Source organism: Pleurodeles waltl, chromosome 3_1 (genome assembly GCF_031143425.1).
Source record: "Pleurodeles waltl isolate 20211129_DDA chromosome 3_1, aPleWal1.hap1.20221129, whole genome shotgun sequence".
Classification (NCBI taxonomy): Eukaryota; Metazoa; Chordata; class Amphibia; order Caudata; family Salamandridae; genus Pleurodeles; species Pleurodeles waltl.
The window spans coordinates 164575685-164591507 of NC_090440.1; the positions used below are offsets into that span (position 1 = coordinate 164575685).

The 15823-nt window shown below is 44.3% G+C and overlaps 1 protein-coding gene across 12 annotated transcripts in view; it reads left to right on the plus strand.

Moving 5' to 3' along the window:
- HERC1 (HECT and RLD domain containing E3 ubiquitin protein ligase family member 1) overlaps positions 1–15823 on the plus strand; it is a 1155039-nt gene that overhangs the window by 386479 nt on the left and 752737 nt on the right. For all 12 annotated transcript variants that reach the window (XM_069222059.1, XM_069222062.1, XM_069222061.1 and 9 more), the window contains exon 29: positions 6341–6578. In XM_069222059.1, the coding sequence (XP_069078160.1) occupies positions 6341–6578 (238 nt within the window). The remainder of the gene's footprint in view (positions 1–6340; positions 6579–15823) is intronic.

Here is a 15823-nt window from a genome sequence, read left to right on the forward strand (position 1 = left end):
AAAGTTGGGGTAACTATGCCACAAAGATGGCACTTTCCTACAGTAATGTTTTTCGCCGATCACAAGCCTGAGATATTGTCGATGGGCCAGATTTACTGATATGTGGATATATGCGTCCTCCAGGTTGAGCGCAGTCATGAAGTCGCCTTGCTGGAGATGCAGAATGATATCCTGGAGAGTGACCATATGGAAGTGCTCTGAAAGATTATTCGTTTAGGGGCCTGAGGTCCAGAAATGGTCCAAGGGACTTGTCCTTTTTGGGTATCAGGAAGTACAGCGAGTACACTCTTGTGCCTCTCTGATGACGGGGACTGGTTGTATAGCCACTTTGAGGAAGAGCACTTTGACCTCTGAGTAGCCTTTGGTGTTCTAATGAGCGAGCCTGTGTTTGTGAGGTAGAAAATGGCATGCGTGGAAGTGAACTCCAGACTATAAACATGTTGGATAATATCAAACACCCACTGGTCTTAGGTGGTGGTTTGACATGTGGGAAAGAAGCCTTGTAGGTGCACGCTGACTAGTGTTGTGAAGTCAGGGTGAAGAAAAGATGTCAGGGTTTGGTGGTGTTTGTGACTCCTTTTGGGAAGCCACCTTTACCTCTGCATCTAGAGTTTTTGCCCCTGGTAGGACGTGGACGCTTCTGGGGCTGGAGGTGGTCTTGAAGCCTCAACAGTAATGTATGCGGAGAAAGGAGCTGCAAGAATCAGGTGTCTAAAGTGCATCCATCACTTTAGCTCTCTCTGTATCTTTTTAGATCTTTTCTAACATTTGATCCACTTGTGAACTAAAGAGACGATGGCCATCAAAATGCATGCTCAACAGGTTCTGCTGAACTGCCGACTAAAAGCTAGAGATACAGAACCAGGTGTGTCTGGGTAAAAGAAGGCCCCTGGCAGCAATGTCTGCTGCATCTAGGGCACAACAAATAGAGGTGCCTGCAGATACTATTTCCAGTCCCCTTTTCCTGTGCTCCTCTTGGAGGTATTGGAGTAGCTCCTCCATCTTATCCCAGTGGGCACAATCATATCTTGCAAGAAGGCCAATAGAATTACCTGTACACCATTGGTTGGCCAGTTGCATGGCCACCCTTTTCCCCTCCTCATCTGCGTGTTTACTTTCTTTCTCTGGTGGGGGGGCATGGCTGCTGGCCTGGGAGTTTACTTGCTTACGAGCAGTAGTGACCACAAGCGAGATTGGTGGGAGAAGACCACAAGTGTTGATGCGGTAGGTAGGGGAGGCTTTGTTACATTTTATCCACCCTAGATGTTAACATTATGGCTTGGACAGGGTCTTTGAAGATGTCTGCAGTGTGGCATAGCATGACCTTGAGGATGGGGAGGTACTGAGTAGAATGGTGAGTGAAGGAAAGGGTTTCAAAACATTAGTCCTCCTCTATGGGCTCTGTATGAAGATCCACCTTATGAAATAAGGCATCCCTATCAGTGATAGGACGTGGAATTGTACGGAGGGGAGGGACAAGCAGGGTAAAGGTCAGGGTCTGTGTTCCCACGTGGGATTGCATCGTAGGAGTCCCATGGGTCACCCTGCGGAAAGATGTCGAATGTGTTGTCTCCTCTCCCATGCCCACTCATGTCAGAGGGGGGAGACCCCTGAGGTGTGTGTCATAACTGTCACACCAGTGAGTAATGTAAATATTAAGCAGTAACCTGACTTGACCTGTTCTCAATATTCTAATAAGACTACTGGATTTTGGCGACATAATCGCTTGCGCTGTGGGGGACTGAGTCTGACCCACTACAGGTGACACCTTTCGGCCTAATCTGGGTTTTGCTCCGGCTAACTAGCGTGAAGATGGTCTTACCAGTCCCTTTGGTACTCAACCAGTGACCAGATGTGCACAGATTCCCAAACCGCGCACTCAAGGGAATGGGAAAGTAGATAAAACAATAAATACAGACTGGTAGCCCTCTGCTGCGGGAAGGAACCTCCCTTGGTGTGTATTCAGGGGTCTGTCCTAGGTACCATTTCTGCTAGGAGTCACCACCATACATGTGAGAACTGTAGTAAAGAGAGAGAATACACATTAATTGTGTTCCCGGGCCATTCACATATACAATAATGTACAAGGTATTACCTACATGCACTGTACTGACTTCGTAATATAAATGCAGAATCAGGAAGGAGTTAAAACGTCACTCCAGTATCATAACATGAAATCACAATGATCCTTCTTATTTCCTTCAGACAGTTTGCTATGATTCTTAGTTTTAATTTCTCCTGTCTTGATACATCATGCAGCAATAGAAAATGTCATAAAGGAGATAACCATAAATATGATGCTTTTGCACTAAACAAAGACATTGGAAACTGAAAAGAAGAGCACCCGGCACACAAGCAGACAGACTGCTTAGCTGGCGTAGGAGTCGGTCTGCGCCTCTTTTGCAATGTCTCATTGGCAATAGTTGTCTGTACTGAGTGATGGCACATCAACCCATGAGGAACTCTGAATTCCCTGACTGTGGTCAGACGAGGCCGCCACAATCCTCAGCGGCTTATAAACATGTGACTGCAAGAGCGACTTCTTCCTGGGTCCAGCTGCGAGGTTCAAACAGGTTCTGGGTCAAGAGTTGCGCTACCAAACTCCACCTCCACCACAGAGCTAGAACATCAGGATCTGCAGACAGAGTAGCAAGTTCAGATGCTTGCTGGGAACACCCTTAAATATTTAATTACCCAAAATGGCCACTGGGATATAAATATACTAGAACTGGCACATACTTGCAGTGTTTCATGGAATGGTTACTAGTGGCATGGTTCTTGCTATCTGCCACTGTACAGTCTAGGCAGAGGTGAGTGACACTTCAGGCATACCGTGTGCAGTGATGTATATTCGAAAATCGCTGCCCTCAAGAGTACTTATACCGGGCAGGATAAAGAGTCATGTCAAGGGTTATCCTGGATAAACAGGCAGGGAAGGCAAGACTGAGGAGCACAATGAGGGGATGGTTGTGCATGGGGTAAAGGGCTGGTAGCCATATCTGCTTTTTCGCGCTGTTTTGGTGGAATGGGAATGTTCAAGGCTTCCTCGAAGGACAGCCAATGTTTCAAAGGGTGGAACAGCAGGGCCTGAAGGGCAGGCAAGGATCCAACGCTTGTTGGAGGGATGGATAAACAGATGTCTCTGTCTTGAGTCAATCTCTTGCAGCTTGTGGAGAATCCGCTCCACTTCGCTGATGTAGGACTTAATGGTCGATGCAGAGGTCTTCTGTTTCGATGGTGCCTTTGGTTTCAACGCTGACGGTCTGTGTGACGCTGAGGCAGATGTTTGGGTCAATGCTGAGGGTCTACTCAGTGCAGGTGTCTGAGTAGCCAGCACCTAGGCGGCTGGTCTCTAAGGCTTCTTCAGCACTGAGCTGGAGCGGGGTGACTAATTCAAAGTGACTTGTCAATGTCGACCATGGTCTTAAGGCAGTGGTAGTCCAAAAGCCTGTAACTGGTGCTCCAGAGTGACTGAGTGCCCTTTGGCTGAGGGCTGCTCAGGTTGAGAGTGGTGCCAAGGAGGAAGGGGGACTGTACTCAGGGACTGATCAGGACTGGTGGAAGGTGCTTAATGTCCAGATCAGAGCCAGAGCTTTTTTCAGGGGAGAAAGCCTTGTCATCTGCCGCCAATGGTTGTGGATAATGTTCCACCTCAACATCCTCATGACCGAAGAGGTCTTGGGTGTCGTTGCAACAGCTCAAGTCCATGTAGCAGATGGTCGCAAAGAGTCTTCTTGGAACGGAAGGAGCAGCAGGTGTTGCAGGAGGCCTTGTGTTTAGGCGACAGGCACAGATTTGCAGACCTGATGGAGATCGATCCATGGATATTTTGTGTAACAGCGACGACAGTACTAAAATGATATCCGTTCTATCATGGTTGAGGCACGATGAAGAGATATGATGAAGAAATGGGAGTAGGGCCTGAGGGCAGGGCCCAGGAAGGGGCCATGGTCGACTTGAACCCCGCTCAAGCAAAGTAACCAAACCTTGACCCGAGACAGAGAGGAAGGTAGTCACAATCAAAGTATGATACCAACAGAGACAAAAAAACAGTGTGAACCGAAAAGAGCACTGCAGCGGTATTGACCCAGAGCACAGGAGCACATGTCCAAACCCAACAGCGGAAAGAAAAAAAACTGACAATGGAGTTGATGATCATGTGCATTTTCACCAAGAGGGGGAAGTCACGGTACCTCATGACTCGAAATACTTCTTTGAAGAAAAACAACTTGCACACATCCGGGCCCAACACCAGATGACAGGAATGTGAACAGCATGTGAATCTACAGCATTGCATACCACAAACAGATGAGTACAGGGTAGGTAACATTTTCCTTTTGGAGTACTGAAGATTACCAGTAAGTATTTGAATCATTATGGCTTTGTCCGTGCCTTCAAATATCCTTAGACAGCTGCATTGGATGGTGTCTACAAGATGTTCCAAGAACCTCTTTTGAAGTTTCCAGGATACATTATAATAGGTCTTTACTCACGACAAGATGGCTAAAAAATCAGTAATGGCCATGTGAAAGGAGATTGAATTCATAGGCTGTGGGAAGTGTTGGGGATAGAGGAAATAACACATGCTCACTGGGAGGCTTTTAGGCTACGGATCAGATTGCCCCCCTTCCTCAAATTACACTGTAACGAAATTAGAGCTCACTTGTCCATGTGACTATAGGTTGGTGAGTTTGTATCCTTCCTCTAGAAGAAAGTTCTGCATGCTATACGAATTGCATGGAGATTCACATCGAGACCTCTCTGTGGCATTCTGATGGTGCGTATCTGACCCAGAATGACTCTTAAGGGCTTGACCTTCTGGGAGGCATTTGTTATCAAACAACATATGAATGTGACCTCATAGTCACTGATGAAGCCCTTTTGAGATTTGCAACTTGATTTTGGTTCACAGAGATGCCAATCATTTTGGTGCATAAAAATGAGAGATGCCCATATCTCGTAACTGAAAGCAGCGAGAGAGATTGGTGAATTTAATTAAAGATTTAAGCCAAGCTGTCTGTGGGAACTCCCTGGAGCAAAATTAATTGTCAATTATGTAAGTCCCTGTCATTAATACCACAAACTCTTCCAGAGGCTGAGATGAGCATGAGAGGAAGGACATCAGTGGATTGGAATTATGACTAAAGGGATTTCCTCATGGCCATCTGGGAGGTTGCCATTTCAGCTCCTCCTGTCATCATATCATTGAAAATATGGGATGCCAAAAGATTCTACCTGGCCATGAGCCACCTTTGACTTGTCTTTGCTGACAGGGACATTACAAAACCATGGAGGGCAGAAGACCAGCAGCCTCCCTCCATAGATGCATTAGAGGTGTAAATAGGTGCTTCCTCCTAGAGAGGCCCATTTATGAGTACTGGAATGCAGTCCTGAGTAATGTCTAGTTTCTGAGAATAATTCAAGCATTGCACTTTTCCTCAGCGATCGGACAGGAATATCACCTCAGTAGTGGTGCAGGAAGATGCAATAGAGAGGGTGATCATGTTTAACAGGACTGGTACATCTGCCACCCCCAGGCAGTGAGGTGCCATTTCAGTGTGCCACTAGCTATCACTCTGTAGTGAAAGATCTAAAGCCCCTTTCTAGTTATTTGAAGCCTGATCTATGAGAAGATGATGATCTACAGTCATTGGAGCATATTTCCATTGGAGTACTGTGTTGGACGGGGGTTTCCAATCGTTGTGACCTGAAGAGTGGGCTACAAGGTTTTCTTTCAGTTAAATGATGGTGAAATGCCCCATCAATGCAATATGCAAGTTGGTCTACCCTGCCAGCTTATGAGTTGATTAAGTGGGTTGCCAGAGATGCTTATGGACAACACACCATTAATATGACTGTCACTTTTATGGATAGGACAGATAAATGAGTGCACATGGTTTGTAGGCTTGGAATTGTGGACATGCACAAGAATAATAAAAACTCTTGAAGATGATTTCCTTATTTCGTCTTTGAACAGCAGTAGAATGTTATTTTAGAAAATGTAAGTATTTTGATAGAAGGTTGCAGTCTCGATGGTGGAAAATGGTGACTTGAGGGGTGGGTTCTCTGAATACTTTCCCCTTTTGCTTTGTATGGAAAAAAGGATCAATGATGGTCCCCTTTGTTTCCACCCCTCCATGCTGTTCCTGGTACCCCTGTGCGTTTTGAAACCATTAAAGAGCATACGATGAAGTTACTACATTAATGACCTGTTATCCATGAACCTACTAACACCTGAATGTATTCATTGTGGGTGTTTTATTTGTTTGGAATGGTTCCTAATAAATGGGAATAAAAAATTAAAAGAATGTGTACATGAACTTGTTTGTATCTATTTCAGAGGCTCAGCAACGACTCCTGTTGGTGACTGTCTTTGCCCTTAGTGTGCGCTACCAACCAGTTGATGTCTCTCTTGCTATTTCAACTGGTCTGCTGAATGTCCTATCACAACTTTGTGGCACAGACACCATGCTTGGGCAGCCCTTGCAGTTGATACCAAAAACTGGTATTTCTCAGCTCAGCACTGCTCTAAAGGTGGCCAGTACAAGATTACTTCAGATCTTAGCCATTACTACAGGGTAAGCATTGATCATCACTTACATTTCCTGAAAACTGCATTTAAAATATGAGGTTGTTACAAATGGATGTTTCAGAAGTCTACTAAAATCTTGAGCAAACACGTTTTTCTGCCATGGAATCCCCAGAGAGAGATGGGTTTAAAGCAATTTCATGTCACTAGTTCTGATTCTATAATTTTTTTTTTTTTTTTACAGTAATCATATAGGTTTTTATTATGTTTTTAAGGCCATTCCAAAACAGGAAGGAGCAGCATTCCGGAGTCCTCAAAGAAAACAAATTTATTTCACTTCATTTAAATACAGTTGGATTCTGAAAAGCCACCTAAGTTAATTTTTTCCAGCTTGGAGAGCTCCAACCTGACATAACGGGAGCAATTTATTTTATGAGGTTGAAGAGCCCATATTGTAAAATTGCAATTACAGGTAAGTAGCTGTCCTACTCAGACAAGAGATCCTCGCAAGAATGCTCTCTTTATAGTACCATCCTCAGAGGAGAATGGAGTATCTGTGGACCTTTCTGGAAAAGACGTCTGACCCTTGTGTATATCATCTTTGTTAATAAAATCTTTAAAGATATGTTATAAACAGAGTAGGGGCGGAAAGTGAGCTCTTTAAAAAAAAAAAAACTGCTGTAGGGAGTTGGTGGGGAAAGCCAACTCTTCTAGATGCTTTATTATTTAGCATGATCATAGAGCCATGGAATTAAATCCACCATTAGAAGTACAGCTGAAGCCATTCATCACGTAGATGGTAAATTAATAAGACCGAGTATTAAACCTGAAGACTAATATCCAAACATCCCTTTTCTTTTTATAGTACTTACCTGATCGAATCCTAGTCATGTAGAATGAAAGGTCTCTATTCTTTGACAGACTAAAGGCCGCATAGTTGTGGATAACAGAATTGAAAGGCCTAAACCTACATATATCTAAAGAAAGGAAAAGTGACATGATAAAAGAAAAGAGCTACATCATGGGTTTTATAGGCCAGTGGTCAGTGGAACTAGCCTTGTGAACCATCAAACAAAAAAAAAAAAAGAAAATTGAATAAACATTTTCAAAGAAGTGTAATGGATATAAGACCGTCAATGATAGCAAGGGACAATTGGTAACCATGTCTAAGGGAAGAGGCGATCTGATTTGCCATGAGAGATGTCTAAAACGCTATGATGCATCACACACACAGAATGGGATGAGGATGAAGGGAATCTTGAGTTAATTGCCTTGACAGAAATTACTTTTAAATGGTGGGGATCATTATCCTTCACAATTTTTAAATGCTGAGCAGCATTTGGGAGAAGTGGAAAAGGAGGTTAGGGAGCACAGGCTTGGGAAGAATGTTAAACACAAAGATATAAGTGAAGTAAAGAAGAAGAATGGGAGCAGCTGGGGAGAATGCAGAGTTGGGAAATGTTCAGTATTTTCTGGGGAATATTTCTAACTCCTTCTTCACCTATAGAATACTCCCCAGATGCCAGACTGGATCCAGAAGTCTTCACAGTAGTGCTCCAGTGACGTCATGCTGTTCTGTGTTGGCATTATTCTGTCCTGGAATTGACGGAGTGGATGGTGGGCGCTAACATATGTTCCTTCCTTTTCATGTCAGTTGACCAATCATTTCGAGTTATTTTTTCCAGTGTGCAAGGGAACAATGTCCCGATTGAAAACTACAGGGTTCAAACTTTTTTTGTGACTGTTGGAAAGATATTGATATGAGGTCTGCTTCTGGTATTTAGGCTTGGTGGACGAGTCCAAGATGTGCAAAGAATGTGCCCTCATGCAGAGGAGGATGACCAAGGACCATGAGGCCAAGCTGTATGTCACCGAAAGAAGTGTCAGACCTCTAACAAGGCCTGCTCCAAAACAGTGGCAGGGACCTGTTCCTGCTCTTGATACAGGAACAGATCTTCGTCACTGTTGAAGTAGTCCGGTAAGTTGAAGTCTAATTCGAAAAATAAGCATAAGAAGTTGAAGTAGTACTCAACCCTATACCCCATCAGTACAAAGAGAGGTCAGGAGGATATCAAGGTGCCAAACTCTTTCGATCCCCAGTCGCGAACCTGATTCCACAACTGACCCTGAATTTCCAGTGCCATTGACTGCAGTGCAGCAGGTCAAGGCCATGCTGCGTATTTTGCCATTCTTCCGCACCCTCTGTTGCGCTTGTGCATCTCAGTGATACACAAAGGCCTCCAGTAAGGAACGGCTGGCCTGCCTTCAGTACTGTCTGAGCCCCTTAAACTTGCTTTGGGGTTCGCACCGACTCCGGTGCCAACTTCCACTCCAGCTCCAAGTTCTGCGCAGGTTCCTTCATTGATGCCAGTCCCAACATCGCCAATTATCGCACACCTGCCGCCTCCGGTGTCCGGTTCCAAACCAAATCCATCTCGAGCTTAACAAAGGTTGTGCTGACTCCACTTCAGTGTATCTGTGTATTTATGACTCCGACAAGCCAATTTTTCTACAACATATCCTTTGTAAAAGGCTCCAACATCTTTTTGATTTGGATTCTGACCAGAGTTTGCCACCGCCACCAATGATAATAGTGATAATGGGGAAGATGTATCCTCATATTATGATGGCAACAGTATAATATGGATTTGGAGGAAGCCAGTGGGCTTGATACTTCCCCTCATACAGGGTTGATTGTTTGCCCTGGAGCCCCAATGGAGGAGAGTTCTTCATTGGCTGTAATGATTAGGTATGCGGCTGAGGTACTTGACCTAAAGCTGCCTTCTCTTGAAATCAAGACATGTCCTTCCTGAAGTTTTGCATCCTCGGCCAGCTTTATGAGAGAACTTACTTCCACTTAATGAAGTCCTGACTGACACACTTTTTGGCACTTATACTAAGCTTTGCGTTTGCCACCAAGGAACAGGTAAGTCACCAGATGCCTGACTACTCAGATTTTATGCAGTATCCTAGTCTTGAGAGTTTGATGGTCCAGGGGTCTACCAGTAAAGTAAAAACTAATTTATTCCCCACAATACCTCTGGACAAGGAGTTGTAAATAATTGACATATTTGGGAATCAGACGTTCTTTTCAGCCAGTTTGACATTTATGTTGGTCAATGCTTCCTTCCTGCCTGTGTGGTTGTTATAAACATGCCTTTTTTGGAAATGAGCAGCAAGATTTTGCTTTAGTTTCTGAAGAGGTTTTGTGCCTCTTGTGCCTCTTTGCGAGCAGAGGCAAATGACTCCGCTCGCAGCCTCCACTGCTGGATCGCCAACTGTGCAAACATCATAGCCCCCCCCCCCCCCCCCTAACAAACCTTGCCAGAAACCAGCACCGCAAAAAACCCAGCTGGTTCACAACTGACCTCCAAGATTCAAAACGCACCTGCAGACAACTCAAACGAAAATGGAGGAACAACAGAAACATTGCAGACCGCACAGCATACACACACGCAATCACTGCGCACCACCAGCTCATCAGAGCCTCCAGAAAGACAGCCATCTAGGAATGCATCAGCACCAACGTGCACAACAGCAAGGAGCTCTTTAACATAGTCTAGGAATTCACAAACCCCAGCTCCAACACCGCAGACATCTCTTTTCCCTCACCCCCCAAGACCTCTGTGACAACTGCGCCACCTTCTTCGACTGGAAAATCCAGGATATATACAAAGGGTTCCAGAGTCAAATCCAACCCCCACCGCTCCCGATTACCACTACGGACCCCACTCCCCAGCCGACGCTGAGCCAATGGACCCCCATCTCCACAGAAGACACCCGAAAGCTCATGAACTCTATCCATTCTGGGGCACCCTCAGATCCGTGCCCACACCACATCTTCAACGGAGCCAGCACCACCATCACCCTCGAATTATGCTGGACTATCAATCGCTTAATCAAAACCGCCACCTTCCCGAAAGACTGGAAGCAAGCGGAGATCAAACCTCTACTAAAGAAACCATCTGATCCTAGGGATATGAAAACTACAGACCCATCTCTGTTCTCCACTTCCCATCCATGGTAACTGAAAAAGCCATCAACAGACAGCTCACGGAATTCCTCGGGTCAAACTACATCCCGGACCCCTCCCAGTCTGGCTTCAGGAGCAACCATAGCACCTAAACTGCCCTCCTCGCAGCCACGGATGACTTCCGCACTATACTGGACCACAGAGACTTTGATGCCCTCATCCTCCTTGACCTCTCCACCACTTTCGACACCATGTCCCACACCACCCTATGCACCAGACTTCACGACGCCGGCATCTGTGGCAAGGCCCTGGAGTGGATCCGCTCCTTCCTCACTAGAATGAGCCAGAGAGACAGACTCCTGCTGTTCCTTTCAGAACCTACAGAAACCTGCTGTGGAGTACTCCATGGTCCCCCTCTGAGCCCTACGTTCTTCAGTATCTACATAGCTTCGCTCACCAAACTCATCACACAACACGACCTCAACATAGTCTCCTATGCCGACGACACTTAGCTAATTCTCTCCCTTACTGACGAACCATCAACAGCCAAGAGCAACTTCCGCAACGGAATGAGAACAGTCGCACACTGGATGAAAAACAGCTGCCTCAAACTCAACTCAGACAAGACAGAGATCCTCATCTTGGGTCCCACCCCCTCTGCCTGGGATGACCATCTGCCCTCAAAAGCACCCCTCCACCCACTGACCACTCACGCAACCTGGGCATCATCCTAGACTCCACGCTGTCCATGACCTGCCAAGTCAGCGTCTTCTCATCATCATGCTTTCCACAGTCTCTGCCTCCTCCGGAAGATCTTCAAGTGGATCCCCACCAAGGCAAGAAGGAAGGTCACCCATGCACTTATCAGCAGCAGACTCAACTACGGGAGGCAGATCCTTCTCCTACCTCATAGCACAGACCTGGAACACACTACCCACCCACCTCGGACAGAACCCCTCACTGAATCAGTTAAAGAAATAGACCTGACTCTTCGACTGACCGGCACCCTTACGTCAGCACCTTGAGACCCCATGGGTGATAAGCTGCGCCACACAAATCACTGGTTGATTGATTATTGCTCAAACCATTCTGAATAGCCAGGATGCAGCTAAGTAATCAGGGAAATCCGCACCAAAGTGAAGAGTCTTCTCTGTTCTGGTGGTATGCTGCATAGAGCTGCTGTCGTCATTGATTTCTCACCACAGAATGTTGCTTATTGAGTTAAGTCTCTCCTGTTCTAGATTTTTAGTTTTTTAATTGGGCATTTCAGAGATGTAATCAGTTGCATTTGTGTTGACATTACTTTATTATACCAACATATTTGTATTGGTATTTTAACAACATTACAACGGTAGACGCAGATATAAAAATTTGACTCTAAAAAGTACAACTGTTAATACAGTTTGACTCCATCATTGTCAGGGATTCCAGTTAACGTTTTGCACATGCCCATCAAGCTTTACTCCCCTCATTCCCCAAACAAAGCCTCTTTTCTAGTTTACCATTCTCTTATCTGCAAAAATACATCCTCGTCAGGTGTCATGCTAAGAGATGTTTCAACAGGGAAGCCCCATTGAGTCTCCTAGGAAAAGTGTTCTCTCTTTGTTGATAACCACATTTTACATAGGTAATAAAGCCTTTGATAACATTTAAAGACAATAGAAAAACGACACCTCTTCCATTGTCAAGCTGTTGCTAGCTTTGCTGCTCACAAACACTAAGTACCGTTGTTGTTTGGCTATACCAACGTATCTGGCCAGTCTTAGCTGCAGTACATAAATTCCAGGGACAAGTCTATGCTTAGTTGCTCCAAATGTGGGATTGTCTCAGTTTTTTCTGCAATCTCAAATAACGTTGGTGATGCCTTTGGGAACATATGATGTATCTCTGGGGAAGGGGGTGCTAATGCCAATCCTATGTAAATTAAGGATGTCTCTCTCTGTTCCTAAGACATAGAGTGCTTTTATTGATGTCTTGATACAGAGTTCACTATTGCCTGCTGTCTCTCAGTTTTCATAAGAGCTTCTCCCATATAAGGCCAGATTATGGGTTGCGGACAGTCTACCAATATTGCATGCAATTTAGTATTGACTCCCTTCGCCATTATTAATCATCCAATTGCTTTTTTCAAATGTAGTGTATGTTCTTTTGGCTGCCGTTTTGACACTGATGGAGCACCTAGTGCCGTACTTGTTCATGAGGTAGCCTTGATCCTATACTCTGCTTTACCTTATGAGAATGATTTTCTACTTGGGCCTTTGAAGAGATCCATTATAATTTTGCAGCCCCCCTATCCTCCATTATTGAAACTGACAGAGCCGGGGAGAAATCTCCATTAAAGTGGTTGGTGAAGGAAATGTGGTGAGGCCTAATTTATTTAAGTCTTAACCCAGATTGGTTCCTTTTTACTGACATAAATGTCTCCAGTGTAATGTTCAATTTTAGGGACCCCTATTAAATGTGTTTCTTCAGGTGAGAGCAGACATTATCTTTGACAACTTTTTTCTGCATAAGTCATTGAGGCTGTTTTTTTATGAAGTACTCTAGTTTCATTTCAGATGTAGCTTGACTAGGGTAAGTCCAGAGTCACTTGCCATTACTGCACCTTTCTCTAAACTCATCTTTTACTCCAATGTAAGATTGTATACTGTTGCCTGAGCCCTCAGAGCGTCCGTCCATACTGTACAGGAAGCCCACTTTAGGTTGGAATATCAGTTCTTGGTATGTGATATTTGCATCCTGTAGTTACTCCCAAAGCAGAAGATGTATTTTGGAGTAGTTTCAAGTTTGGTAGCTGATATGGTAGTGTGTGGCGTCTAGAAAGTAAGTAAGTTACTCTGTCTAATGGAAAGCCCTTCAGTAGAATTATTTTTGTTTTTAGTTGCTGCACTAAAAGGGCCCCATCCTAGTAGTTTGGATTTGTCTTTACTTTCCTAACAATAGCTATAAAGATGAAGTGATGGTGGAATCTATTCATTAATACCAAACGATGGTGGTTAATCTGGCTCACAATTCAGTCTATTGTTTTTCGCTGCACAAGTACAGACAAGAAACAAGCATTTCCAAATTAGTATTGACTGTCTACACAGCCACCTAGGCCTTATCCACCCTGAGCTGGAAGCCAAACAACCCCAGGATCTTATAGTACAATAGTTTAACAGACATGGCAGTTGCCTCTGTGGAGCATGCTGCATTTCTGGCAAGAATTACAAAATTATCAGCATTGCAGAAGGTGAAAAAGTAATTATTATTCTTATGTAGGTTGAAGACATCCCTGGTTAACTTGTTTTATTTTTAATGTATTTACTTCTTAGTTGCCCTTTGAAAATATTTTGGACATTAGATTGATCCAATTCCTGGTTCCCAGAGATGACTTACTGCAAAGTAATCCTTCAAATGTTGGTTACTCAGTTTTGCGGAACAAAACTTTGTCCACGTTTTTCTCTCTTTCTCCTGGTTGCTCCCAGAGTGAGTCTGCACCTGCCTCTCTGATTAAAGCAAAACACAACCCTTCTCTGCACATCTACTTTCTTCCATCTATGAAAGTCTCCTACCATTCTGTGCCAACCTTCAGAAACACAGTGTTGTGGCTTCATTTTAACTGCAGGTTAGAATAAGCTCTAGAAGCCCCAAAAGTGGATAATTAGTCTTAAAGGAAAGAGGTGTAGATTCAGTCGCGGTAAAGCTAAACCGCCTCTGCACTGGGAGAAGCACAGTATCAGGATAAGACACCCCTGGAGACTCAGTATGAAGAGAAGTTGACAAGCAGCTGGTTTCTCTGTGCAACTCACAGGCAAATAAGGGAGGAGGTTTTGGGGCTGCCCAACAATGTCACAAGGTTCCCATTATCAGGACCTGCACCAGGAGTAGAGAACGTGCAATGCCTTCATAAGCGAACTCCACAGTAGGGAAATAGCAAGGAAGCCTGAAACATGGGATGCCAAACATAGCACAGACCAAATAACAGAGGGACCAAAATGCATTTCAGATGGCTGCAACTAGTCCGTATAGGGTGACTACTAAAATAAACTACATCAGAGGTTGGATGGCCTCGTTTGTGTACTGCAGTGTAAAGTGAGGTGGGCGCATGCAGAGCCTAAAAGCATAATGTGTGAGTTGCAAAAGTAGGCTAAACTGAGGCATAAGAAACAAAAGTGAGCACTATCGAGAACGAAGCAAGGAGAGCACACAGGTAACCCAATGTAAGCAGCAGGCAGTAAAAAATGAAAAGTGAGTTGAAATCTGCTTCTGTCCGACATCAAACAATGACAAATCAGAAGGAGATGATACCTATTTTCCCCCACTAACCATACCTATTTGCAGTAAAATTTCAAGCCACTTCCACAAAGAAGGCAAAAAAAGTTGACTGATAGATTTCACCAGCTACAGTTTCAAATGACACCCCAAACAAAATGGCCACAAATCGAATCAATCCTGACAAAGAATGATTTGAAGTTATGTTTGGTGGAACAAAACAAGATCTTGGTGAAATCTTTAGCGGTAAGCCTTGAGCACTCTATCAACAATAAAAGCACAGAATTCAGTGACCCTTCAGACCATAAACCAGTGCTTGCAGATAGCAGCGAACTAAATGCAGGTAACCTCTGTGATCAAGCATCACATTTAACAATAGCTCACTTAAGAACATGAGCCAGAATGCACACCGGTAATTGTGAAGACCTGGAGAAAAAGTCTTGAACACAACATTAGGGTCAGAAATCTGAAGGTACACATATATAGATGGGTACCCGACTGAACGGTTGGGCACCATTCTTACATCCACATTTGAATCATATGAGCTCGCAGGGTAGGTAGGAGACTCAAGGATACCAGCTCAAGAGCCAGTGGCATAGTGAACAAAATGTTAGACTACCGTTCTAAAGCAAGGCTACTCCGGAACGCAAGGCATGTCATGGATATCAAATTAAAAGACAGTTTGATATCCCTGTACCATCATCTCTTGTTGGCAAAGTATCAAAGAAGTATAAAACACCACCACGTAACACAAGAAATATTGCAGTAAAAGATCTGCTATAGGTGGCTTTATCCCGTTGGTCTATACTTTCAAAGGCATGGTAATGAAATCACAATTGTGACTGAAGCAGAGGGAGGTAGAATTACTACTCTTTCACAACTAAGCCACCCAGTCGGATGGCTCAACAACATCCTCTGAAACGGATGGCACTAGCCTAGAAGGGAAAAACATGACATACGCCATTAAGTGATATCCTAGAAAATCGATGTGGAGAAGGATGATGGAAATAGGCCTTATAGAAAGTAGGATGGCTTTAGAGAGAACTGATATCAGGCTGCAAAAACTT